The sequence below is a fragment of the Fusarium proliferatum genome, assembly GCF_900067095.1.
Source record: "Fusarium proliferatum ET1 genome assembly, contig: FPRO_scaffold013, whole genome shotgun sequence".
Classification (NCBI taxonomy): Eukaryota; Fungi; Ascomycota; class Sordariomycetes; order Hypocreales; family Nectriaceae; genus Fusarium; species Fusarium proliferatum.
Genome location: NW_022194802.1, coordinates 1,282,178 through 1,305,531, shown reverse-complemented (window position 1 = coordinate 1,305,531; position 23,354 = coordinate 1,282,178). Strand labels below are relative to the sequence as shown.

The window sequence follows — 23,354 nt, the reverse complement described above, 5'->3', positions numbered from 1 at the left end:
GGGCGCACAGGAAGGAACTGAAGTTTTAGTTACGTGGTTCAAACAGGGTCAATAGCCGACACCACAACGGTCGAGTTTGGGTTGGGACAGTATTTACTGTGCTGTACTGCATTGTAGGCATGTTCATGCATTCATCATCTCATGCATTTCAGGTTTTGGAGAGCGTTTTGAATGCGTCAAGGCTTGAGTCACGAAAAAATAGGCAGTTTGAATGATGATTCACCAGCCACATTCAAACATTTAACTACCTACTCATGTAGCTACCTACTAAGTTGGAGAAGCTGAGTGTCCCATGCGCGTCCAACCAAAGCTCTGACGTATGCGGATCAGATACAGCGTCAATTCTACTGTACATACATACATGTTCTGACGCCCCTGGCCGTTTCTTCATGCTCCGTGTTTGTTTTGGTACAGCCCAAGTTTTCACTACTAACTCATTATAATTTAACATTGGAGGATTCATGGCTAGAGGCTTATTGCCTATAGATTACCTAGTACTTAATCATTGATAACCACCAGATAGATGGTCACCAAGTTGATACCTTAGTGGGTATGGTCCGGTAACAGGTTGGAGTCGGCATAAGATGTGCTAAAACTGAGAAAACAGCAAGCAACTCCACATACTTTTTACGCCGTCACCTGGTTAATTGATTGGCTTGATGATGACTTCGATGTGATGGTGCAGTCGCATATGAAGTTTGAAGAAAGCAATCATCATAGGTATTCCAAATGAACCTCCTGCGGTTCAACTCTACTAACTTATGTCCTGAGTTAGACTACTACTCTGTGTGTTAGATGATATTGGATGCTTGCTGCCTTAGGTAATCATGAAATCAGTGGCCGTAAGTGGGTCTTGAGTGAACAAAGCACTGAAGAGCAGGCATCCAATCCAATCTGATATAGCGGCTGGAAGCGTCTCCTCAACCGTGAGATAGATATCCGTACCTATCGCACTGTCGCATTAACAAAATAGCCCATCGTCGATATGGCGATCCCAGTAGGACGTACCCTTTTCAAAAAGAAGGAGGGCATTCTGACTCTCACAAGTGACCATCAGCTGGTCACTTGGACTCCTAATTCAGGAGGCCCTGCCACAGTCTCACTAAACATCAATAACATCACCAGTAAGCTGAGAAGCGGTTTTCGTCCCGTGGTTCGATTCCATTATTGACATGAATTCGCGCCAGACCTCCAGCAGACCCCAGATTCTTCACCAAAGGTTATGCTCAAAATCTTTGAAAAGGTTGGAGACGCAGAGCCTGCTACATATCTCTTTCACTTCAACACCGCCGAGGCCAAGGATGAGGCAAAGGCTGTCAAAGATCTGTTATCCAGCCTGTTAGCTTCTACGCGCGGCAACGATGCTTCTGTCCAAAAACCATCCGGCGCAAGCGGTGGCTCTTCAACGCCAAACCCAGGCACTGGTAGTGGTTCCGCATCCATGGCCTTCGCCAGCGCTGTTAACTCACAGAATGCTTCATCCTCGCGCTGGTTCGATGATTCACAGCTCAAGAACGACATCGAATTGCAACAGTCGCTGATGAGAAAAGACACAAGTCTGCATCAAACATACGTTGAAGCAATGCAGACCAAGCCCGACTCCTTGTCAGGAGCCGCCTTTAATTCACAGTTCTGGTCAACCCGGACAAATCTTCTCCGAGCCCATGCCATTGAAATAAACCAGAAGAAAGGAGCCTATAATGTTCTCTCAACTGTCAAACCCAAGACTGTTGATGGCGAACTAAAGTTAAATATCAGCGTAGAGCAGGTGCAGATGATATTCGCACAACATCCTCTGATCAAACGTGTATACAACGAGAATGTCCCCAAAATATCTGAAGCGGACTTCTGGTCCCGTTTCTTCCTCAGCAGACTTTCCAAAAAGCTACGCGGCGAGCGAGTCGCTGAGAACGACCCCAATGACCCTTTGTTCGACAAATATGACCCTGCTGAGAATACAGTTGCCTTTCAGAGCAAAATCATGGCAAACCAAGTACCGCATTTTATCGACATCGAGGCCAACGAAGAGAATCAAGGAGGCTTCAAAAGTGGAAACGCGAAGGATGTCGAGATGCGTCCTAGGGCCAATATACCAATTGTGAAGACCCTCAATAGTCTCAGTGAGAAGATCATGGCCAACGTTGCACCTTCTGATGTCAACACTGATGATCCCGACGGCGGTTACAACACTTATGTCCAGCTGGCTTTGCGTGATCTGAAGGGCGACGCGAAGGAGCATCGTATTATGCTCAACGTGAAAGAACAGAACAAGTTCTTTTCAAAACATGACTCTGCCCCCTCGAAACAAGCTGCGGTTTTCGAAAGACAAGTTCCTAGCGAAGTTATGTTCGAGATAGTGGGAGACCTTGAGACTCTTGAGAGCGATGGTGCTGGCGGAATAAATATACAGGCAGCAATGGGATTTGATGAAGAGAGCGAAAGTGACGAAGACATTCCCAAACGGCCACATGTTGGATCACGATTCGCTCTCTTAGCTGCTGATAAGGACATCATGAAGGGCGTACGCCAGCAACGCGCTCAAAAATACGGCCACGAGACGGATGCAGCTGAGCCCATGGGACTCCCTGTTGAGGTTTCCCGCAAGTGCAGTCTTACCCACGCAACGACCATCGAGTTTCTGCATCAATTCTGGAACGCATTCCTCTCAGGAGACCCGGACCGCGCTGGTGAGTTACAGTACCTAGCCGAGTCTCTCGGCCGCTCACTGGCACGTATCAACGCCGTTGCAGAGGAAGCCGACAAGGAACGCGAGGAAATCATTCGCAACCGAAAGAAAGAGATCCGAGATCATTTCCAGCGGACCGGCAAGAAGATTAGATGGCGATCAGACAATGTCGGAGGCGGCAAAGCTGCCGTGATTGCTTTGATGCAACCAACTATGAATGCTTTGGAGAAGGCTCAAGCCGACTACTCGAGGGCTCTCGCAGCAGAAGGAATACAGATATCGACTGAAGCATGATCCTTCTAAACCCGTTTCAGTAAACATAGTGAGCTTAGGGGAGAAAGCATGGCGGATCGGTGAAATATAAAAGGCATTTGCAAAGCATTTACCCCAATTCATCGAGGATTGTCGTAAAGTGATGTTTTGGTCACTATAGTCACCGTTGATATCCTCTACCCAATTTCTACTTTGGCTTCTATGTCTACTCCCACCATGATCTAAGTTTAGCCAGTAATTGCTTCAAACTAACGACACATTAGGCGCGTCTTTGTGGAGGTGCCTTGGCCAATTTTATGGGTTTCAAATGTTTCGTTGCCATGGATCGCCTCAAAGAGCGTCAGGGCCAGTAATGTTGCTCATTTTCATCACGGCAGCCCGAGTTGTACTATCAGTGTTGAAGGCTAGATAGGTCAAATGAGACTCGTTTTGCAGTCATTTGAGGGGTTGCAGGCTGAATAATCTCCAATAGAGTCTAAGTGCCCCATTACGACAGTCATTCCTGGGCCTCTGGATCGCGGCTCAGTGTCTGGTCATATCATTCTATAGTGTATTAGTTCTTTTTCCCAATGTCAACCAAACTCGCCATTCAGTTCAATCCATCATAAGGGCCTCTTCGTTGGCCAAGTCTATATATGTGTGTTTTATACAAAGAAAGATTCCTTCCTGCCTGACGCCATGATGCATAAAAATGTGAACCCAAATCCAAGCCTAACATCAACATTTTCATGGGCCACGACGGATTCTTACATCCTCAGCATCGGCAAGCTTCTTCTCTACACCGACGCCAAAACCCATCGTCTTCTTTGCACCCTTCTTCTTAGCCCCGTATTCTTCATCAAACTTGCGGATCTGCTTGAGAGACTGCATATCCTCGCTGATGCTAGCCGGTATTTGGCGAAGGGCCTTATCGAAGTGGTCCTGGCGCAAAATACGTTTCTGAGGGTATTCATACGGCTCGGGACCACTGTGGCGTGCGGCAGCTTCATTCTCCTCCTCTACGGCAGCCATGGCGGCAGCGACGCAGGCATTTTTGAGGTCAGAACCCGAGTAGTATGGAGTTCGCTTGGCTAAACTTTCCAGTGAGACGGCAGGGTCGAGGGATTCGCCCTTGAGGAGGATCCTCAGAATGGCAGTACGGTCTGCGTGTAGAGGCAGGTCGACAAGCAGACGACGCGGCAGGCGGCGGAGAACAGCGTCATCGAGATCGAACGGACGGTTGGTGGCAACCATGATGAAGGCTTCCGTCTCCTCAAGGCCATCCCACTCTTTTAGAAACTGGTTGATGTGAGAGCGGTGCGACGCGCGAGCGCCGAGCATGCTGCGGTTTGCTAGTAAAGAATCGGCCTCGTCAATGAAGACAACACACGGCGATATCTTCTTGGCCAGCGTAAAGACTGCACGGATAAGTTTCTCGCTCTCCCCAACCCATTTGTCATTTATAGTTGCACCACTGATTTCGAGCATGTTTGCGCCGCTCTCCTTGGCAACTGCCTTTGCGAGCAACGTCTTGCCTGTGCCTGGAGGTCCGTACAGAAGACATCCAGGAATCTTATCTTGGGCGAGTACGCCATAAGAGAAGGCATCAGGTCGTACCAGCGCCAGGGTTGTGAGAAGCTTGAGAGCAGATATGGTTTCCTTGGGAACGTGAACATCGTCGAAAGTTGTTCTCAAGTTCTGGCGGTTGATGTGGCCTGATGATATCCGTTTCTCGTACTCGTTCAGCTTCATGGCTATCCGGCCGCCAGGTTGCGAATCTTCATCCTTCTTCTGCGAATCCTTGCCTTCGGTCTTACCGTCTTGCTCAGGCTCATCGAGGTATCGCTGCCCAGGCCTTTGCCTTAAAGGACCCATGAGAAGGCGCTCATACACTCCTCCTGGTGCAGCACCTGCGGCCTCTTCCTCGTGACGTTTTGCGGCGCATGCAATGTTGTACACCTCTGGTAGAGGAAGAATTGATTTCTTGAGCATCTGGGCTCGTGTGTCCGTAGCGTGCATAAAGATCTTCATGTGAGCGTCTGAGAGTTCAAGGGTACATTGGCTACCTAATGATTTTAGCATGCGGTTGATGTTTTGAACATTCTCCACGAAAATGTCTGTGTCCTGAAGAGCAAAATGGCCATTGTAAGTTTGTAAGCCGCCAGACGGTTTGGGTTGTCTCAGAGTGCGAGAAGGATCGATATGTCGAGAAATAACAAAGTCTCCGATTGAGAGGTCTCGAAGCGTGCTTTGATACTCCTCTGAAGGCTGCTCACTCGAGGACGTTCCCAGAATCGCAACCTTGGAACCTTGTTGCCAGGCTGAATCCACGATATTTCTTAATCTTGTAATGAGCATTGAACCCTCAAGCGTCATACTGAGTTCAATGAAGTCGTGGATATGGATGATAAGAGGCTTCTCACGCGGGGAGCCTTGCTTGATCTCGGCTGCTTGTATAATTTGATCCAGGACCTTGTCGATCTTGAGGTTCTCCCATTTGCCAAAGGGGTCATAGCCACCCTGCTTGATTTTGGAAAGCTCGTCTTCAAGCGAGCCTGAGGCTGCGCGAATGTTAATCACGCCCGTATCAGGGTCGTTGTCCTCCTCCTCGTGCCGTGTCACCACATCAGGATCCTTGTAAAGCTTTCCATTCATCTCTGCAGCACGGAATCCCATGTTCGAGAGTGAGCCTCGCGAATAAGCCCAGTCCTGGTCTAAATAGTCTCCTACTATGACGGATAAATCCTGGGCATTCAATTTGACCAGATCGGCATCGTTGAAGTAGGCGATGTGTTCTGCGACAGCCTCTGATATGGCTTGTCCACTATAGCCAGACATGGACAATAACGTAATCTGACGCTTGAGGTTCTTGGACTCAGAGTCAGGAGGAGGCGGTGTCGTTAATTCTCGGCGCAGAGCAGATCGAATAGAGGAGAAGGTGAGAATAGGTAGGTCGGCGATGGCTTGGGCTAGGGAGTGGTCAAGCCTCCAGTCATAGTCGAGAATGCTATCGAGGCCTGTCTGAACTGAAAGAAACTGGTCGCGAAACTCTTGAGCATGTCGGTCGAAATCCTTATAGTAGTGCCACCACCAGAATGGCTTTGAAGTGTATATATATTCTGCGTGTCGGGCAGGGTATAGCGAATCAGCCAGATGCCATGCTGAATCGAGCAGCATGTCGTAGGCGCGTGTGAGGCTCGTCAACTCATGAACGAGCTCCTCTGTGTGACAACTGGCATCGAGAGCAACAACAGCATTTACACGATCAGCAACTTTCTCGAACATGGCAGTGAATGTCGCATCGAAGTAGTCTTCAAGGGCTCTGTTGGATTCCGTTGTTCGAGTCTTCTTATCAGCGACCTGAGGATCGACAAAGACAGAGGACGTCTTTGGTTGTTTGGCATCTTCAGCGAGGGCGATTGGGAGCCGCGGTCTTCTCCGGGCATGGTGCAGAGTGACATTGTCGTCGAGGAACGTTTGTGGTAGTTTGACGGGGGGTAGCGCAGGAGCGGCATGTTTGCGAGCTATTCTGTTTTTCACAGAAGTCGAAGTTCGAACTCGTGAACGACCCGGTGCGGTCTCGGTTCCGTTCTGAGGCTGCACATCTTCTTCCTCTACAGCTGCCGGTTGCCCTGGTGGCTTATCACCATTGTTTGCACCTGCGCCTGCGCCTGTATCCCTCCAGGTTGACGACGTCTGAAATGATCGATAGCGTATTCGGTATTGGGCTTGTGATCTTGCGGCGATAATAGCAGGATTGATCAGGGCACGGAGCCCTGTCGATTGCATCCGGGCGAGTTTCTCGTCGGTTGGGACCGAGAGGAGAGAGTTGGAGACTATGGCGAGGCCTTTGAAGCTCAAGTTGCAAGGCTATGTCTGAGCTATGAGCCCTGTCACATCTTCCTTAACAATTTCCCCCAAAAGTTTCGTCAAAATCGGGGCCGGATTTTTTCAGTCGGCCGAATCCCGATCAAATTAGGGTCTGTTCTGATCAGGGCCAACGTTGACAACTGTCTGTTCTACAATAGAAAAGTGAAGAAATAAAAGGTTCTGTGACCTAGGGTGTATAGAGGCCATTCCTGTCTCTTTGCTTTCCCTATGTATGTCCTTGGAGGTCTATTGAAGAAAAAACTTGCAAGATTTACTATTGACGTAGGGTAGGTACTATCTAACACATTCTGGGGATCAACGAATACATGTACTGGTAGGTGCTAAAACACAACTGTAAATATGGTTTTGCTGATAATGTATATAATTACCTGTAGTAGGTATCATATCTCCTGGCACTGATCGAGTACATAATTTCAAGGAGATCACTGAGACTTTGTTTGGTCGATGACTTCAGATTCTATCGTTATCTCTAACTAAGTACTAACCTACTGGTCTATTTACCACTGGGCTTACGAGAATTTCAGAACGATGGTCCAACTTCACCAGTTATCTGGCCAAGAGAAACCGTCGGCTGCATAAAGTTACCTCGCAGAAACCGACGATCAAATGTCCTTTGGGCATAATCGTTAAAGATGCAATATTGTCGAGACTTTGATGTAGTGTACACTCGAAGACTTGACCGCAAGACACGATATAAGAAATCAGCTCTTTATGGGAATGATAATAACATAATGATACAACAATTCCACTGGGCTTTTTTGCACCTTGGAGAAGAGTCAAACTACGTAAAGCCAGGATACCCATTGCTACAGTATGCTCTCTCTTCCTATGGACTGATGTCTAGGCTGCTGGCTGATGAGCAGTAAGACGGGCTCTGAAGATTGCCGAATTTGGTAGCGGGCGTCGCCAACTCGACACTGGTTTTGAAATGTTTCGTTTCCAAGTAGATTATGCCTCGTGTCGAACTATGCAATATGGGGATATTGTCTGATGCATTTCTGAATGCTATGCAAGTGAGGAGGCTTGATGTTGGGCTTATTTGACTAAGGCTCAACAGCCTTGGAATACCTTGGACGATATTGGATTCCAGGGGCCTGTCTAGCCCGTCTACCCGAGTCCTACTCTACAGATCTTATCGTCATCATAGACTAGAGTCGTCATCCAGTCACAGTTGCGATGGAACTAACTTGGGGTGCTGCTAAGCCTTGTTTGGTCCTGAGACCTGAGACGCACGTACGCGGGGTTTCCACTGTCTGTTGGTGGGTGAGACCTTGTCATCAAGCAACTCATCTCATTCGACCTAACGTTAGCATGAAACTCAACTCACTCTTGTCATCTCACACATAAATCCGTTCTATCCGTCTGTGATAACCATGTTATAGTCTCAAACAGCCATGGACAACTCTCAGACCTCACTAGAGCAACACCAATCGGAAAGCCCAGAGGGATCGCCGCCTAATTACGATAACAATAAGCCCTACCATTCTAAACGACCTCACAAGAAGTCGCGAACTGGATGTCGCAATTGTAAAGCTCGCAAGGTTAAATGCGACGAGGCTCGTCCTGTCTGCCGATCATGCAGATTGCGCAAGGCTGATTGCGTGTATCCTACGCCCTCAGCCTCAACTGTTCCCTCTTCAAATAGCAGCATCACCAATTCTCCTCAACGACCGCCAGAACCCCTACCCGCTCCTCAGAATGCTCCTTCGCCAGACATCGTCTCTAGCTCTTCTGGCGATGAGCCTATGGAAGAAGTTGGGCCGTTGACCGTCTCGCCTGTGTTCCGCCATGGTCAAATGGACGTGACAGATATGAAATTACTTTGGTTCTATACAAGCTCAACGTGTACCTCTTTCTCTGTGGACCAGGGACCCTCGAACCCGATCAACGAGGTTCTAAGAAACAGAATGGTTCAGGTTGCCTTTGAGAACCCATTTCTCATGGATTCGTTGTTTGGTCTAGCAAGTCTTCACATGCAGAGTCTTGAGTTGAGCCATGACCCTGCACGTGCTCTCACCTATCGCGCTCGTTCCTTTGAGGGATATCGCCTGGCTGTGGAAAAAGCCCAGCCGGAGACGTTTCCGGCGTTGTTAGCCAATTCTCTATTGCTCACTGCTCTATCATCTCAAAACTTCCGCGATGAGGACGGTAAAAAGCTTTACTTAATCGATTGGATGATTGTCTGGAGGGGAATCGGCCTCGTCATTGACCTCATGGGCGTCGAGAAACTCATTGACTCAGGCCTCTATTGTTTGTTTAACAGACCTTCTGTCGATGTTGAGCAGGCCACAAACCACATTCCTGCTTGCCTTGTCTCCATGCTCAACTCCATTGAGCCCAGCGATCCAGACTATCTCAACGTGGAAACCTACTATGAGACACTTCAATTCCTCGGCTCTTTATATCAGAACTTACACGATGGTTTCGGGCCCACCATGATGCTGCGGATCATCACCTGGTTTACCTTTGTGCCCCGGAATTTCGTCCAGCTCGCACGCGAATTGCGTCCCCGGGCTCTCGTCATTCTCGCCTACTATGCGGCTTTTCTTAAGTTCCCGTCAGATGTCTGGTGGATAAAGAACGTTGGAAATCGTTCACTGCGAGATCTTTGCGAGCACATAGGCCCGGAGTGGCAACAATATCTTCTCGTTCCGCACATGGCACGCCTCGTTGAAGGCGAGCTCGAGCTTGGAAGAGTCTTGTTTGAAGACCCAAATTGGTCACCGCAAAAGCCCAACAGCCTACGATTAGACCCTACAGCATCTGTCACCCTTGTTGACGAGAAGGGAAGACGTGTGGAGTGGATACCTGCTGAGAAGAAGCTCGTACTCATGGATTCAAGAGGCCAAGTTGTAACAAAGGGAGAGGCTATCGAGAAATGGAGGACTGACATGAACTCTACCTTCACATTCGATCCGTGACCAAACATGGTGGACCATTTGACAGAATTAATAATACAGGGAGTCAGAAAGCAAGAGAATGATTGGGAACGGTTTATTGGATACCCGTGAGACTTAGTCTCCTTTTCAGCAAAAATAGAGTTATTTGCAATACATTCTCAAGTTACGCAATGCCATGTTATGAGTGTAGCCTCCTGAGGGAATGTATTGATAAACGAGAGTGTCTGCATTGGGATCTGAGGCGGGCATATATGAACATCTCCATTCCGTATAGATAGAGTAGGAAGCATACTTGCAGTCGCCAGCAATAGCCTATAGGTGATGGTTAATAACGCAGGAGTAGCAACTCCAGAAGTGCTCATCAGCCTTGTGATGCAGGGAGTCTTGCCATATTCTGACATGTCCACGTCTTCAGAGCCCGTTGCAGATTTCAACTCCCGAACCTTGCCGGAATCAGCTGAGCACACTTGCTGTTTACTGTTGATCCTTGTTCTTTAGCTGGTGAAGTCACCATATCCATCATGACATAAAACTTTGTCCGGTTGAGATTGTGTGGAAGATTGGATGCAAGTCTTGGATTCAAAGAAACACATGCGATGAACCTTGGATAAACCTGAAACTGTTTCATCTCGATAAATGTCATACTTATCAATATCAAGTCCAATTAATTCATGACATCTAATCGATGCCATTGGGTTCAGACTCTTGTAAGCTTTGACCAATCATGGACAAGGCGATTTCATCAAGTTCGTGCAAAACCGGCAACAAGGACAGAATAGATCACGTGATCCAGAAATGCACCAATCCAAGCCCGAGGCAAGAGTGACCCATCGTATGATTGCTCCCGTCTTGCTAATTCTGACATTCCCCGAATAACTCGACTTCTTCTCCACGAAACCTCGAACTCGCACTCGCACTCCACGCTCTCGAGCGCAACCAATTGAGCTTCTCTCCCGCTCGTCTCGTCATCGCCGATTACCTCACATAAACCGTTCACGATGCTGCGCACATCAGCCTCCAACCTGCTGCGCAAGAGCCTGGTGCGCAGCACTCCCGCCCTGGCCTCCCGAGCTGCCTCGACTCACGCCATCTCTAACCCGACCCTCGCCAACATTGAGAAGCGATGGGAGGGCATGCCTCTCCAAGAGCAAGCCGAGCTCTGGATGGCTCTGCGTGACCGCATGCAGTCCAACTGGACCGAGCTGACCCTCCAGGAGAAGAAAGCTGGTGCGTCACAAACTCTCCTCAACTGCGAAAATACCTCCATCCCGCCCGCGTAGCCGAGATCTCGGGTCACAATCACCTCAACACATCACAACATATGCTTCAGCCTTGCCGGTCATTGATGATTCACTCGGCAACATCTCAATTGCACAGCTTCAGCCTTGCATTGAACCCTCCACGAGCCTCAATTGCATCATGTAGAACCCAAGTACCCATTCGTCTTTCTGATTGGTAGATGGGGCTTCAATATAGCCTTTGCCCGTTACATCAACGGCCTATTCCCTGCATCACCATGTATAACTGCGTCACAACCATGAAACTAACTCAAACTCTCTCAACAGCTTACTGGATTGCCTTCGGTCCTCACGGTCCCCGCGCTGTCGACCCCCCTGGAACTGGTGCCCGCGTCGCCTGGGGTGTCTTCATTGGTCTCGCCGCCAGTGTCGCTCTCTTCGGTGCTGTCCGTGTTGTCGCCAAACCCGCTCCTTACACCATGACCCAGGAGTACCAGGAGGAGACCAACGAGTTCCTCAAGGTATGTTCCATCCTGTCTACATCGCATCTGGTCACCTGGCTAACAGCAACTTTTAGAACCAAAAATCCGATCCTTTCACTGGTATCACCTCTCCTGGTTATGCTGGCAAGGGTATGGTCCAGTCTCCCCCCAAGGGTAACTAAATTCAACACACAACATTGTTTCCTTTGTGCTAGAAGCTGGAGTGACTCTACGGAGACGTATTGATGTGTAAAAGGGCCTCTGGTGCGTATGGACATGACCAGAGGTTTCGAGGTCGCTCCAGAGATATCAAGTCCTCTTGGTGTAAATACTGTACTACAACAACGAAACCCGAGTCGAGTCATTTGTTTGATTGAAATTGTTCGCTTGCCTATCTCTGTGGGAGCATACACGAAGCTTGCCTGACCATTCTGTCTACATTAAATCCAGTTAATCAAAATAGTAATTGCTCCAATACGTCTCCCTCAGGGAGCAAGAAAACATTGGGCCTGATATAGGATGTCAAAATAAACTCAGTAAAAGGTATCCTAAACTTAGCTAAAGATACCCTAAATTTATACTAACTTACCTAAATCTTTTCATTATCTAGAGCTAAGGTCCCTGGTTTTCTTTCCTCCCTTAGGCCTCGTTTCCAATAATATTGAACTTAGCCACCGCTCTGTCCAGCTTCTCGATACTTTTCAAATGTGTTCTCGGGTTCCCCTATGGCTGGGTTCATCTCTTCTGCCTGCATTCTTCTGTCCACCTCAAACCGGCCGTCTTTGCCCCAGTATCCTGCCTTCTCCGTCCCCTTTACGCATGCCTCGGTGATGAGTACATAAGGCATCGGAGCATCAAACATGGGCTCTGCTAGGACACGTTCCATCTCCATCTTGAGACCTCGGGCCCCTGTTTCTGAAGCAGCAGCTCGCTCCGCGATAGCATATAATGATTTCTCTGTGAAGAATAACCGCGAAGGGTACGTCTCGAAAAGAGCGGTATACTGAGCAACAAGGCTGTTTTTGGGTTCAGTTAGAATACGTAAAAGATCTTCTTGAGAAAGCGGGCTAAGAGCACAGATATTGTGCAGGCGCCCTATCAGCTCGGGTATGAAACCGAAGCTTTGTAGATCAGCAGGAGTGGTGAGATCTAACGGCGTGAACGATGAAGCTGATTGAGGGTTGTGGTGAGGCAAATGCATATATGTTTCTGCCGGCAGGGTTTGCTTGTTGCCAGACATGGAGGAGCGTCCCCTAAGTTCTCCGCCGAACCCCATCGTCGGTCTTGCAACCCTCTTTAGGACCGCCTTGTCTAGCCCGACGAAGGCGCCGCAGAACACAAAGAGGATGTTAGTAGTGTCAATAGTATACTGGTCAACCTTGCCACCTGGAGGAGTCGCCTGAGGAGTCGAGGAAGATGGCCCGGATGCGCTATAGTTCGTTGTGATAGGTGGCGTAGATCGGGATGAGCGGTTGTCCTTGACATTGATGGTGATTTTTGTTCCCTCAACGAGCTTCAGCAGCGCCTGCTGAACACCCTCGCCCCCAACATCCCGACCAGTAGTCGTTTCGCGCCTTGCAATCTTGTCGAATTCATCTAGAACAATAATACCGTGCTCTGTTGCCTTGATGTCATAGTTGGCTTCGATAAGGAGCCGCTCAACGCAGGTCTCAACGTCCTGTCCTATGTATCCAGCCTGAGTGAAGGAGTTGCAGTCACAGATAGAGAAGGGTACGTTTATCTTTTTGCTTAGTGTTCTAAGTTCTGTCAGTTTGATCGTTTTCACAGTTGATAGGAGAAGACAGACTCTAGTATGTAGGTCTTGCCAACGCCCGTGGGGCCGACCAGAAGGAGGTTACTCTTGTCTATCTTGACGTGGTCGGGAACTGTTGTATCCTCTGCAACATAGAGATGGTCCATTGGGTCGTCATCGAATTCGTGGTTATCGTGAAGCGCACGGACCGACTCATTATGGCCCGGGAACTCATCTTTAAGAGTATCAGCAGCGTAGCGCCCAGGGATAGAACCATGTACACGCTGACCTTCGACAGGGTGCATCTCACGACGCTTCTGATGCAGTTCTCTGTCTCTCGCAAACCTCTGGCGCATTACCTTGTCCCGCCTGTTCCGGTCTTCGTGCTCATGTTGGTGTCTTCGCCGCAGATTCTGGTAGTGGTTGAAGATGGTTGCGCATATTGTCTTCTTAGCCCGGTCCTGGCCAACGACGTAGTCGTCCACTCTTTTCTTGAGATCGCGTGGGTAGAACTGCGGTACGCCAAAGTTGGTCTTGTTGAACATGGGGCCGCGCCCCGCATCGACTGATGGGTCATAGCTGCTGCTGAAGCCTGAATTGAAGTCGTTGTTGCGCCGTGAAGCTATAGAGGAGCCTGGGATATAGCGGTATTGTTGTCGTAATCGAGAATTGGAAGAGGATAGGCAACGTGTCGTAGTAGGTACCGGCCGTGTGACACAGCGCGAGAGATGGCAAAGACAGCAACGAGCGTTAGGGAGTGCCCTTACGAAGGGCATCATTATGAGATATATCCAGTTTGCATAATATTGAAGGATGATACAGAACGGAGCGTCAGGTGACAGTCGACTGAGTTGTAGTGTATCTGGGCCGACGATGACGGGATGCGGGGACCGGTTACAGCTTACTGCGGTCGTGCGAGAGCAAGGCCAACGATAGAGCCTATCGCTTCGATAGCATGGAAATAAATGGTTACAGCGAGATTGGTTATAGGACTGGCGTAGGGAGACGATGCTTCTATGGTTGTACCTTATTAGTTACGGAATGGAGGATTTTGTGATACCTACCGACCTACGCTTTTACTAACCTCCAGGTCCGAGACGGGGCCCTTCCGCCAACAGCGTCCGCTATCGGGGCCGGGTGGAAGCTTAGATAGGTACCTAGGCACCTTAACCTTAGAGCCCAGGCCATGTGTCTACTACTACGTAGGTACCAGGCATGGAGTTGCGCGCAGGAGCTGTTAGCGAGTAGCAACCACTGACAGGCCTAGACCGCAGCAGCGTCCCCGCTAAACAAGCCGGGCCGACATGGGGGATCTGATACTAGCCCCCGGCGTCCCCAAGCACACCCAAAGCGCAGACTATTTGCTCCATGAATTTGATGGGACCCGTCCGACCTGCACAATGATTCTCGCGCAACATCAGAAGAGTCTTTTACAGGAAGTGGCGATATTACGAGGCTCTCGGTTGGGTCCAGTGTCACCCACTCTACCACTCTCAACCACATGTTGAGCGTTGTAGGCACATAGACTGAAAATGCCTTCCATTTAAGGGACAGCGTGCAGATACGTACCGTAGCCGTTGGGAGAAATTCACCATTCGCGACGTCATCCCACTTATCGATAAAGCTCTGAGTGGGTGGGCAACCCGAACTGAAACTGAAAGGTTGGTCACCTTAGGCGAATGAGCTAGATAGGAGGTTGCAAGGTCTTTGATATTGCAGTTCTTCTTGTGTTGCCACAATTTTCTGATTCTTCATCTTATTTTTCAAGCCTCTTTTCATCTGGGAAGTTGCTTTAAGGTCCCTTGTGCTTCTGTGTCCATTCTTCATCTCCCCAATTGTGTCTCACTTGAAGCTCAACAATTGTCTGAAGCTTGCAACACCAATATCCTGACTACCCCGCCCACCTTGAGACCTCCCTCCCTTCTACAACCGCGTCGTATTTTCAATTCAACTTTGAAAAATGGCCGCAATTGCTGAAAACTCGTCCAATTCCTTGGACCCCAATCACTCTGGCGGCGGTGCTGCGGGTGACATCCCCAACGACGGTACTGGTAAGTCTACGCATGGCCTGACATGTGATGATCTGATAGTCAAGAACACCACGCTCACAATGTATTCTAGGCGTTGTGAAGCTCGATCCTTGGCTGGAGCCCTTCAGCGAAGCCCTCAGAAGACGTTTTTCTAAAACTCAAGATTGGATCAAGACCATCAACGACACCGAAGGTGGCCTTGAGAAGTTTAGCAGGGTAGGCTTCCAGCTTCCCATTCGGCGAGTCGCGTTACTGACACTTGTTGTCTCTAGGGCGCTGAGAAATTTGGCTTCAACGTCGATGCTGATAACAACATTATCTACCGTGAATGGGCGCCTAATGCCACTGCCGCGTTCCTGATCGGCGACTTCAGTACGTCTCCAAACTCAATCGTGTATACAATGTGCTTACACTATTTGCCTTAGATAGCTGGGACCGCAATGCTCATCCCATGGCCAAGAACGATTTCGGCGTCTTCGAAATTACAATTTCTGCCCAAGGTGGACAGCCTGCCATTCCTCATCTTTCCAAAGTCAAGGTGGGCTAAAATCCAGACACAATTACAACACATGACATCTAATATGTCTCCCTAGATCTCGCTCAACTTGCCCAATGGTGAGCATGTTGATCGACTCCCGGCTTGGATCAAGTACGTGACACAGGATTTGTCTGTGTCTCCCGCATACGATGCTCACTTCTGGAATCCTCCAGCCTCCGAGACATACAAGTTCAAAAACGCCCGGCCCAAGAAGCCTGCAAGTGTTCGTGTGTATGAGGCGCATGTCGGAATTTCCAGCCCTGGCCAACGGGTTGCTACTTACAAGGAGTTTACCAAGAACATGCTTCCACGAATTAAGAACCTAGGTTACAATGTGATTCAACTGATGGCTGTGATGGAACATGCGTACTATGCCAGCTTTGGCTATCAAATCAACAACTTCTTCGCTGCTAGCAGTCGATACGGTACTCCCGAGGACCTCAAGGAGCTCATTGATACCGCACACGGCCTCGGAATTACCATGCTACTCGATGTTGTTCACAGCCACGCTTCCAAGAACGTGCTCGATGGCATCAACGAGTTTGATGGTACCGATCACCATTACTTTCATGGTGGCGGCAAGGGCCGACACGATCAATGGGATAGCCGGCTTTTCAACTACGGCCACCATGAGGTGATGCGGTTCTTGCTCAGCAACTTGCGTTTTTGGATGGACGAGTACCAATTCGACGGTTTTCGATTTGACGGAGTTACCAGCATGCTATATGTTCATCATGGCATGGGCACGTAAGTGACACTATCACAAATCTTATTGGCCTGTCGTGCTAACATCATCAGGGGCTTTTCCGGTGGCTATCATGAGTACTTCGGCGCAGATGTTGACGAGGAGGCTGTTGTTTATATGATGCTTGCAAATGAAATGCTGCATGCACTCTACCCAGAGGTCATTACCATTGCTGAAGATGTCTCTGGTATGCCGGCACTTTGCCTGCCACTTTCTCTTGGTGGCGTGGGATTCGACTACCGCCTTGCCATGGCCATTCCTGATATGTGGATCAAGATTCTGAAAGAACTCAAGGATGATGAATGGGACATTGGCAACATCTGCCATACTCTTACCAACCGTCGACACGGCGAGAAGACTATCGCCTATGCTGAGAGCCACGACCAGGCGTAAGTTAATGCTCCTTTGACTTGTTTCACTTTAAGCCACTAACATGCACAGGCTTGTTGGTGACAAAACACTCATGATGCATCTGTGTGACGCTGAAATGTACACCAACATGTCTACTCTGTCGCCCCTGACTCCTGTCATTGATCGTGGTATGGCACTCCACAAGATGATTCGACTTGTGACACATGGCCTCGGAGGAGAGGGATATCTGAATTTTGAGGGTAACGAGTTTGGTCACCCCGAGTGGCTCGACTTCCCGCGTGAGGGCAACAACAACTCATTCTGGTATGCTCGGCGACAGCTCAACCTTACGGATGACCCCTTGCTCCGATACAAGTTCCTGGATCACTTTGACCGCTTGATGAACCAGACTGAGGCCAAATATGGTTGGCTCCACGCGCCACAGGCGTATATCTCATTGAAACATGAAGGTGACAAGGTCATTGTGTTTGAGCGCGGTGGTCTGGTCTTTATCTTTAACTTCCACCCAACCAACAGCTTCAGCGACTACCGTATCGGAATTGATGTCGCAGGAACTTACCGTGTCGTTCTCAACACAGATAGCAAGGATGTTGGTGGTCACAGCCGTGTCGATGAGAACACCCGATTCTTCACTACCCCTATGGAATGGAACAACAGGAAGAACTGGACTCATATCTATATTCCCTGCCGAACTGCTTTGGTAAGTGAACCCGGGTTTTAAATGATTGTTTGCGTTTCCTAACATGATCTTGCAGGTTCTGGCTCTTGAGTCCACAATTTCCCAGCAGTCCTGAGTATGGAAGATGAGAGATGGAAGCCAGGGTCGTGGTGAAGCTGCAAGAAGTATCTGACTAGAGTGATTCCTTCATTTGGCGGGGACTATTACAAAGTGCGCTGTTATTGATTGAGACCGTTGATGTGTCTCTGGTTTGTTTTGTTTCGCAGATATATTATAACATCTGAAATAATAAAAGTCAACACTCAAGAACAACAACTTCAGTGTCCCGATGTCTCTTTTACCAGCCGCAAGACATTAATCATTGATCTTACAGCAAATAAATCCCTGGATGCTCAACCTGACGACATCCAGACTAGCTTCGGAACCGGGTTTCAAATAACACTTACATCCAGGACACTGCTTCGACTTCAACAATTGAGCCAATTCTACTTATACCTAGTACTTTGAGGCTATCGCAAGACAAGTCTTTTGCAACTCCCTCTAGGAATCGATGTCTCTTTTCTTTCATAGCCCCTTTATCATTGCGAGGGCCAATTGGTTGTAGTCTATCCGTATGAAATCCCAAGTTCTCTTTATTTGGTGTTTTTTTTTTTTGCAATTTGGCTGTGATTCGAGCTGGCATTGGGTAGCACTGGCAGCTCAAATATTCCACTGCCACCTCCTAGTCTGTTGATCGGTCCGCTTGTTGTATAATAATCTGCTTTCGTTCTGAAACCTTGATCATCATTCTTTTCTCTTTAAGCATCACAAACAACTTCGATATGTGCCCTCATATTTCGCCGCGCGATTTCGGCACTCGCAGCGCCTGGCTATCGTTTGCGCAGTATCTATTCGATTCTCCCCCCCCCTATTCTGGGAGTCTCTACATTGCCGAGACGGCAAAGTATGTTATTTTCGCCGCTCGAAATGACGATTTACTGACTGCATGCAGGACCACTACTCAAAACCCAGCCTAGCCCAAGCTAGGGGAGGAAAGAAAACACAGGACCTCGATCCTAAATGACAAAAAGACTTAGGGCAATATAGCCTAAGTTTAGGATGACTTTTGCTAAGTTTATCTTGACACCCTACAGTGAGGCTCGCCGTTTTCTTGCCCCCCGAGGCCATGACGCCCCGGAAGGGTGTTGGTGGCGATAAAGTCGAAAAGAAGACTCCCACTGGAAAGAAAGCCGACAAGGACAAGACGCCCAGTGACGGGAAGAAAGGGCCGGCCAAGAAGGATGACGCTGCGTGAGTTCGCCTTTTGTTTTCTTGTTTCGCATTTGCTAATGTCAACTTACCTAGCGACGTCCCCCCCGCCGTGGAACGGTATCCGCCTTGCAGACCATGCCTCAAACGCGCGCTTCACGGCAGAAGCGATGGGACTTGCATGCAGAAGCCGAACAAGCGCCGTTACGAGCGGTGTTCTTGTGGCGGCGAATGCTCCGTGATGTGAGTTTCGAGATACTGTTTTACACTTCGTTTTGCTAATCTGCATCGCCTTTAGTCCTCCCAAGACGAAGGACGTTTGCCTCTTCTTTCTGGCCTACCACCACAAGCATCCCACTGTCAACGATGAAGATTCGGACGCTGAGACCAGTCAGACTGTTAGTATTTTGCGCCGCAAATCGGTATTTCAAGCCTTGCTAATCAATTTGACCTTTAGGATATCGCCAAAGAGAAGCGAAACCGTCGTATCGCTGCGAAGACCGTTCTGAAGGGCTATGACGCGGGAGGAAGAAAACAGGACCTTGATCTTAAGTGATGAAAAGACTTAATTACTTATAGTATAAGTTTAGCCTAAATCTAGCCTAAATTTAGGATATTTTTTGCTGAGTTTATTTTGATACCTTATATTAAGATCTGATACCTATTTTCTTACTCCCTGAGGACGGCTCAGGGGGAAGAAAAAAGGTAGAATGAGATAACTGATTGGCAAACCTCAGGCAAAATTTAAATGGGCCACCTAAAACTTGCAACTAACTACCTATGTAGTTAGCAACTAGCAATTGCCTGTTGTTATTGGTTTGAACCAGGACCATCTCGTCGTAGTTGATAGACTGACCAATAGGGTTAAACACCCGAGGGAAGAAGATGGGATGCAAGATGGTGATCCCTGACTGGTCATGTTGCCCCAGTAAAGCTTTGAATTAACAGCATCTCTTGTTGAAAAGAACGTGGATGAGGCTGGTGGTGATTGAAATCATGATATTGTAATGGAAACGTAAATCAATCATACCTTAGTATAATAATCAACGCATTGATTTGATCAGACCGCGCTCTTTATCTCCACTGAGCCCGGTATTTATTTATTACGCAGTACTTCCGTGGTTTTCCAGATCATCAGCCAATCCATCTTGAGATTCCACCACCATCTCATTGAACTCAGCAGCAGACAGGTACGGGGTAAACTAAGCCAGGTTAATGCTACTTTCCCCGCTCTGTTTTGAATGATCCCTCTCAATATGGCATCCAGGGGTTTCTAACTGCAAGATCACTGATGCCCTCAGCTTCAACAATTGAGTCAATTCTACGTGTAGAGCCAAGGATGAGATAAGTGGCTTAAGATTCAGCTTCGGGTATGAATCGATGCTCAGTCATTCACCCTTCTCCGGCGACAGAGTAGAGAGCACCAAATTCGCTGTCGTTGTCCCTTCTAAGGAAGAATGGATCTGTCCATTAAGTTGGAGATGACCAAAGCCATTCAATTATGCCTGCAGGATCACCTACAACGAATAAGGACTCAATGACGATTGCAAGGCATCTCTCCCTCTCTCTCTCCACTGCCGCTGTTTACACTGGTTTATATGGCCCCCAAAATACCTGGCTCTGTTCACAAGTTAGAGGAGGAAAGAAAACCCAGGACTTATAGATAAATTAGTATAAGTTTAGTCGAGTTTAGGATATCTTTTGCTAAATTTATTTTGACACCCTAATATCAAGTTCCAATATTTTCTTGCTCCCGAGGACAAGGTGGGAGCGCCAGGCCTGCGAATAATCCCGTCATGTTCATCCCGGGAAATTGCCGGCATCGCAGCTTCCCCGGCGGGGCCAGAGGTAATTTCGGGCTAGCGTTCCACGTGACACGCTGCGAAAGCTCTAACCGACCAAGTCGTCCTCCCGAGGAAAACTGCTCACCTCCCGTAAAAGTTCTCCCTCAGCTTCAACCAACCTCTCTCCACTCCCATCTCTGATCGCTCTTTGTCATCTGGCAAGATGTTCAAGAGGTGAGTAACGATCGCAAGAACGAATGTCGAAGATTTTTCGATGGCGTTTCCCTCCAATTGAAGCCCAATTGAGCTGACCCTTGTGTTTTTCCCTCGGCAGCGGCATTTCCTCCTTCGCCCGCGCGGCTCGCCCGGCCGTCCTCCCTCGACGTGCCCTCCGACCTTCAGCTCTCCGACTCCCCATTTCCAGCCGATGGGCGAGCACTGCCAGCGTCGGCACCGGCAAGATTCACCAGGTGAGAACGAGCCGCTCCTCAGTCAATTCCGGTCGCCCGGGCAATACCGACCGCACAAGAACTCCGTGCTAACCCGACTGTTCGCAGGTCATCGGTGCCGTCGTCGACGGTTAGTCAATCATTATCACAAGCTCTCGGCGAGCCTGGCACAAGACAGCGAAAACAATACTGATGTTTTGTAGTCAAGTTCGATACTCAGAAGCTCCCCGCCATTCTCAACTCTCTTGAGACTGAGAACAATGGCCAGAAGCTCGTTCTTGAGGTTTCCGTACGTTCACATCCAAATACCTCATATGACTGGTCAATTCTAACATCCTCAAGCAACACTTGGGAGAGAACGTCGTCCGCTGCATTGCTATGGACGGTACGTTCTGATCGCTTCGAAATTTCTCATACTTCAAACCCCTAACGCATTCTTGCAGGTACTGAGGGTCTCGTCCGAGGTGCTTCCGCCCAGGACACTGGTGCTCCCATCACCATTCCTGTTGGTCCCGCAACTCTTGGCCGTATTATGAACGTCACTGGTGACCCCATTGACGAGCGCGGTCCCATCAAGACTGACAAGCGCCTTCCTATCCACACCGAAGCCCCCGAATTCGTCGAGCAGTCCACCTCCGCTGAGGTTCTTGTCACTGGTATCAAGGTCGTCGATCTTCTTGCTCCCTACGCCCGTGGTGGAAAGATTGGTCTGTTCGGTGGTGCTGGTGTCGGCAAGACTGTGTTCATTCAGGAGCTCATCAACAACATCGCCAAGGCCCACGGTGGTTACTCTGTCTTCACTGGTGTCGGTGAGCGAACCCGTGAGGGTAACGATCTGTACCACGAAATGCAGGAGACTTCCGTTATTCAGCTTGATGGCGAGTCCAAGGTTGCCCTGGTTTTCGGTCAGATGAACGAGCCCCCTGGAGCCCGTGCCCGTGTCGCTCTTACCGGGTAAGTTGATAGATAGTGCCTTCCCTTCCTGTTTCAACACCTCAACACCACCACTCCCTAAGACATTGCTACTCATACTGCACCATGATATTATATTTACGCCTCTTGGACGCTAGCTAATGTTATATCTCGACAGTTTGACTGTTGCTGAGTACTTCAGAGACGAGGAGGGTCAGGACGTGCTGCTTTTCATTGACAACATTTTCCGATTCACTCAGGCCGGTTCCGAGGTGTCTGCCCTTCTCGGTCGTATCCCCTCTGCCGTCGGTTACCAGCCCACTCTGGCCGTCGACATGGGTGGTATGCAGGAGCGTATTACCACCACCACCAAGGGTTCCATTACCTCAGTCCAGGCCGTCTACGTCCCTGCTGATGATTTGACTGATCCTGCCCCTGCCACCACTTTCGCTCATTTGGACGCCACCACTGTCTTGTCTCGTGGTATCTCTGAGTTGGGTATCTACCCCGCTGTCGACCCTCTCGATTCCAAGTCCCGTATGTTGGATCCCCGAGTTGTTGGTCAAGAGCACTACGACGTCGCCACCCGTGTCCAGCAGATCCTCCAGGAGTACAAGTCTCTTCAGGATATCATTGCCATTCTGGGTATGGATGAGTTGTCTGAGGCTGACAAGCTTACTGTCGAGCGTGCCCGTAAGATTCAGCGTTTCCTGAGCCAGCCTTTCACTGTTGCCCAAGTTTTCACTGGTATCGAGGGTAAGCTCGTCGACCTGAAGGAGACTATCAACTCCTTCAAGGCCATCCTTAACGGTGAAGGTGACAACCTTCCTGAGGGTGCCTTCTACATGGTTGGTGACTTCGCCTCCGCCAAGACCAAGGGTGAGAAGATTCTTGCTGAGCTTGAGGGTCAGTAGGGGGTTTAAGTATTGAAGTTAATGCTGCGGGAGACGGGAGGAGAGCAATGGCAGACATGTTTTCAGGGAAGGGGAACAAAAGTCCTGAGATGTTTCTCACGAGCTCTACCAAGTCTCCTTTGTGAGCTGTGTACTAAGAAATCAACAAAATTCCTCTTGTAGCCATATCAAGCTTTCTTTTTTTACCAAACGTGAACTATTCTGACTTGTCTGTGATGTGATGAATGTCCTCTAGGAGCAAGAAATACCAGAGCTTATTATTAGGTATTTCCTAAACTTATACTATATCACTGAAATATTTTACAACTGAGGATCAAGATCCTCAGTTTTCTTTTCTGCACCAACATCCAGTCTATGCCACAGTTGGCTTATTTCATTTCGAGTATTCAAGATACGTGCTTCCATACCGATTTGAGATTTCCTATTTACCGGCCTCAGATTCCAAGGCGGACTTTTGCTCATTTATCAATATGTTCCTTCA

At 48.8% G+C, this 23,354-nt stretch overlaps 8 protein-coding genes across 8 annotated transcripts; 6 read left to right on the top strand and 2 right to left on the bottom strand.

Moving 5' to 3' along the window:
* Positions 1-985: 985 nt before the first annotated feature.
* FPRO_13064 (uncharacterized protein) lies at positions 986-2,980 on the top strand (the record flags this gene model as incomplete). The annotated part of the gene is made up of 2 exons (XM_031223649.1): positions 986-1,124; positions 1,188-2,980. The coding sequence occupies 2 exons, from the start codon at positions 986-988 to the stop codon at positions 2,978-2,980; spliced, it is 1,932 nt and encodes a 643-aa protein (XP_031088987.1).
* A 705-nt stretch (positions 2,981-3,685) lies between these two features.
* On the bottom strand, positions 3,686-6,727 carry FPRO_13063 (uncharacterized protein; the record flags this gene model as incomplete). Its single annotated transcript, XM_031223648.1, has 1 exon — positions 3,686-6,727. One exon carries the CDS (start codon positions 6,725-6,727, stop codon positions 3,686-3,688), a length of 3,042 nt encoding a protein of 1,013 aa, XP_031088986.1.
* A 1,496-nt stretch (positions 6,728-8,223) lies between these two features.
* FPRO_13062 (uncharacterized protein) lies at positions 8,224-9,750 on the top strand (the record flags this gene model as incomplete). Its single annotated transcript, XM_031223646.1, has 1 exon — positions 8,224-9,750. One exon carries the CDS (start codon positions 8,224-8,226, stop codon positions 9,748-9,750), a length of 1,527 nt encoding a protein of 508 aa, XP_031088985.1.
* A 977-nt stretch (positions 9,751-10,727) lies between these two features.
* FPRO_13061 (putative cytochrome-c oxidase chain V precursor) lies at positions 10,728-11,631 on the top strand (the record flags this gene model as incomplete). The annotated part of the gene is made up of 3 exons (XM_031223645.1): positions 10,728-10,956; positions 11,295-11,488; positions 11,545-11,631. 3 exons carry the CDS (start codon positions 10,728-10,730, stop codon positions 11,629-11,631), a joined length of 510 nt encoding a protein of 169 aa, XP_031088984.1.
* A 485-nt stretch (positions 11,632-12,116) lies between these two features.
* Positions 12,117-13,981, bottom strand: FPRO_13060 (uncharacterized protein; the record flags this gene model as incomplete). Its single annotated transcript, XM_031223644.1, has 3 exons — positions 12,117-13,206; positions 13,257-13,437; positions 13,492-13,981. The coding sequence occupies 3 exons, from the start codon at positions 13,979-13,981 to the stop codon at positions 12,117-12,119; spliced, it is 1,761 nt and encodes a 586-aa protein (XP_031088983.1).
* Positions 13,982-15,162: 1,181 nt separating this feature from the next.
* On the top strand, positions 15,163-17,681 carry FPRO_13059 (putative branching enzyme (be1); the record flags this gene model as incomplete). The annotated part of the gene is made up of 8 exons (XM_031223643.1): positions 15,163-15,253; positions 15,324-15,448; positions 15,505-15,604; positions 15,658-15,770; positions 15,826-16,517; positions 16,569-16,904; positions 16,957-17,587; positions 17,643-17,681. 8 exons carry the CDS (start codon positions 15,163-15,165, stop codon positions 17,679-17,681), a joined length of 2,127 nt encoding a protein of 708 aa, XP_031088982.1.
* Positions 17,682-18,731: 1,050 nt separating this feature from the next.
* On the top strand, positions 18,732-19,370 carry FPRO_13058 (uncharacterized protein; the record flags this gene model as incomplete). The annotated part of the gene is made up of 4 exons (XM_031223642.1): positions 18,732-18,856; positions 18,911-19,057; positions 19,113-19,212; positions 19,272-19,370. 4 exons carry the CDS (start codon positions 18,732-18,734, stop codon positions 19,368-19,370), a joined length of 471 nt encoding a protein of 156 aa, XP_031088981.1.
* Positions 19,371-20,821: 1,451 nt separating this feature from the next.
* FPRO_13057 (putative H+-transporting ATP synthase beta chain) lies at positions 20,822-22,873 on the top strand (the record flags this gene model as incomplete). Its single annotated transcript, XM_031223641.1, has 7 exons — positions 20,822-20,832; positions 20,933-21,068; positions 21,156-21,177; positions 21,251-21,336; positions 21,390-21,432; positions 21,491-22,001; positions 22,138-22,873. The coding sequence occupies 7 exons, from the start codon at positions 20,822-20,824 to the stop codon at positions 22,871-22,873; spliced, it is 1,545 nt and encodes a 514-aa protein (XP_031088980.1).
* Between the last annotated feature and the right edge of the window lie 481 nt (positions 22,874-23,354).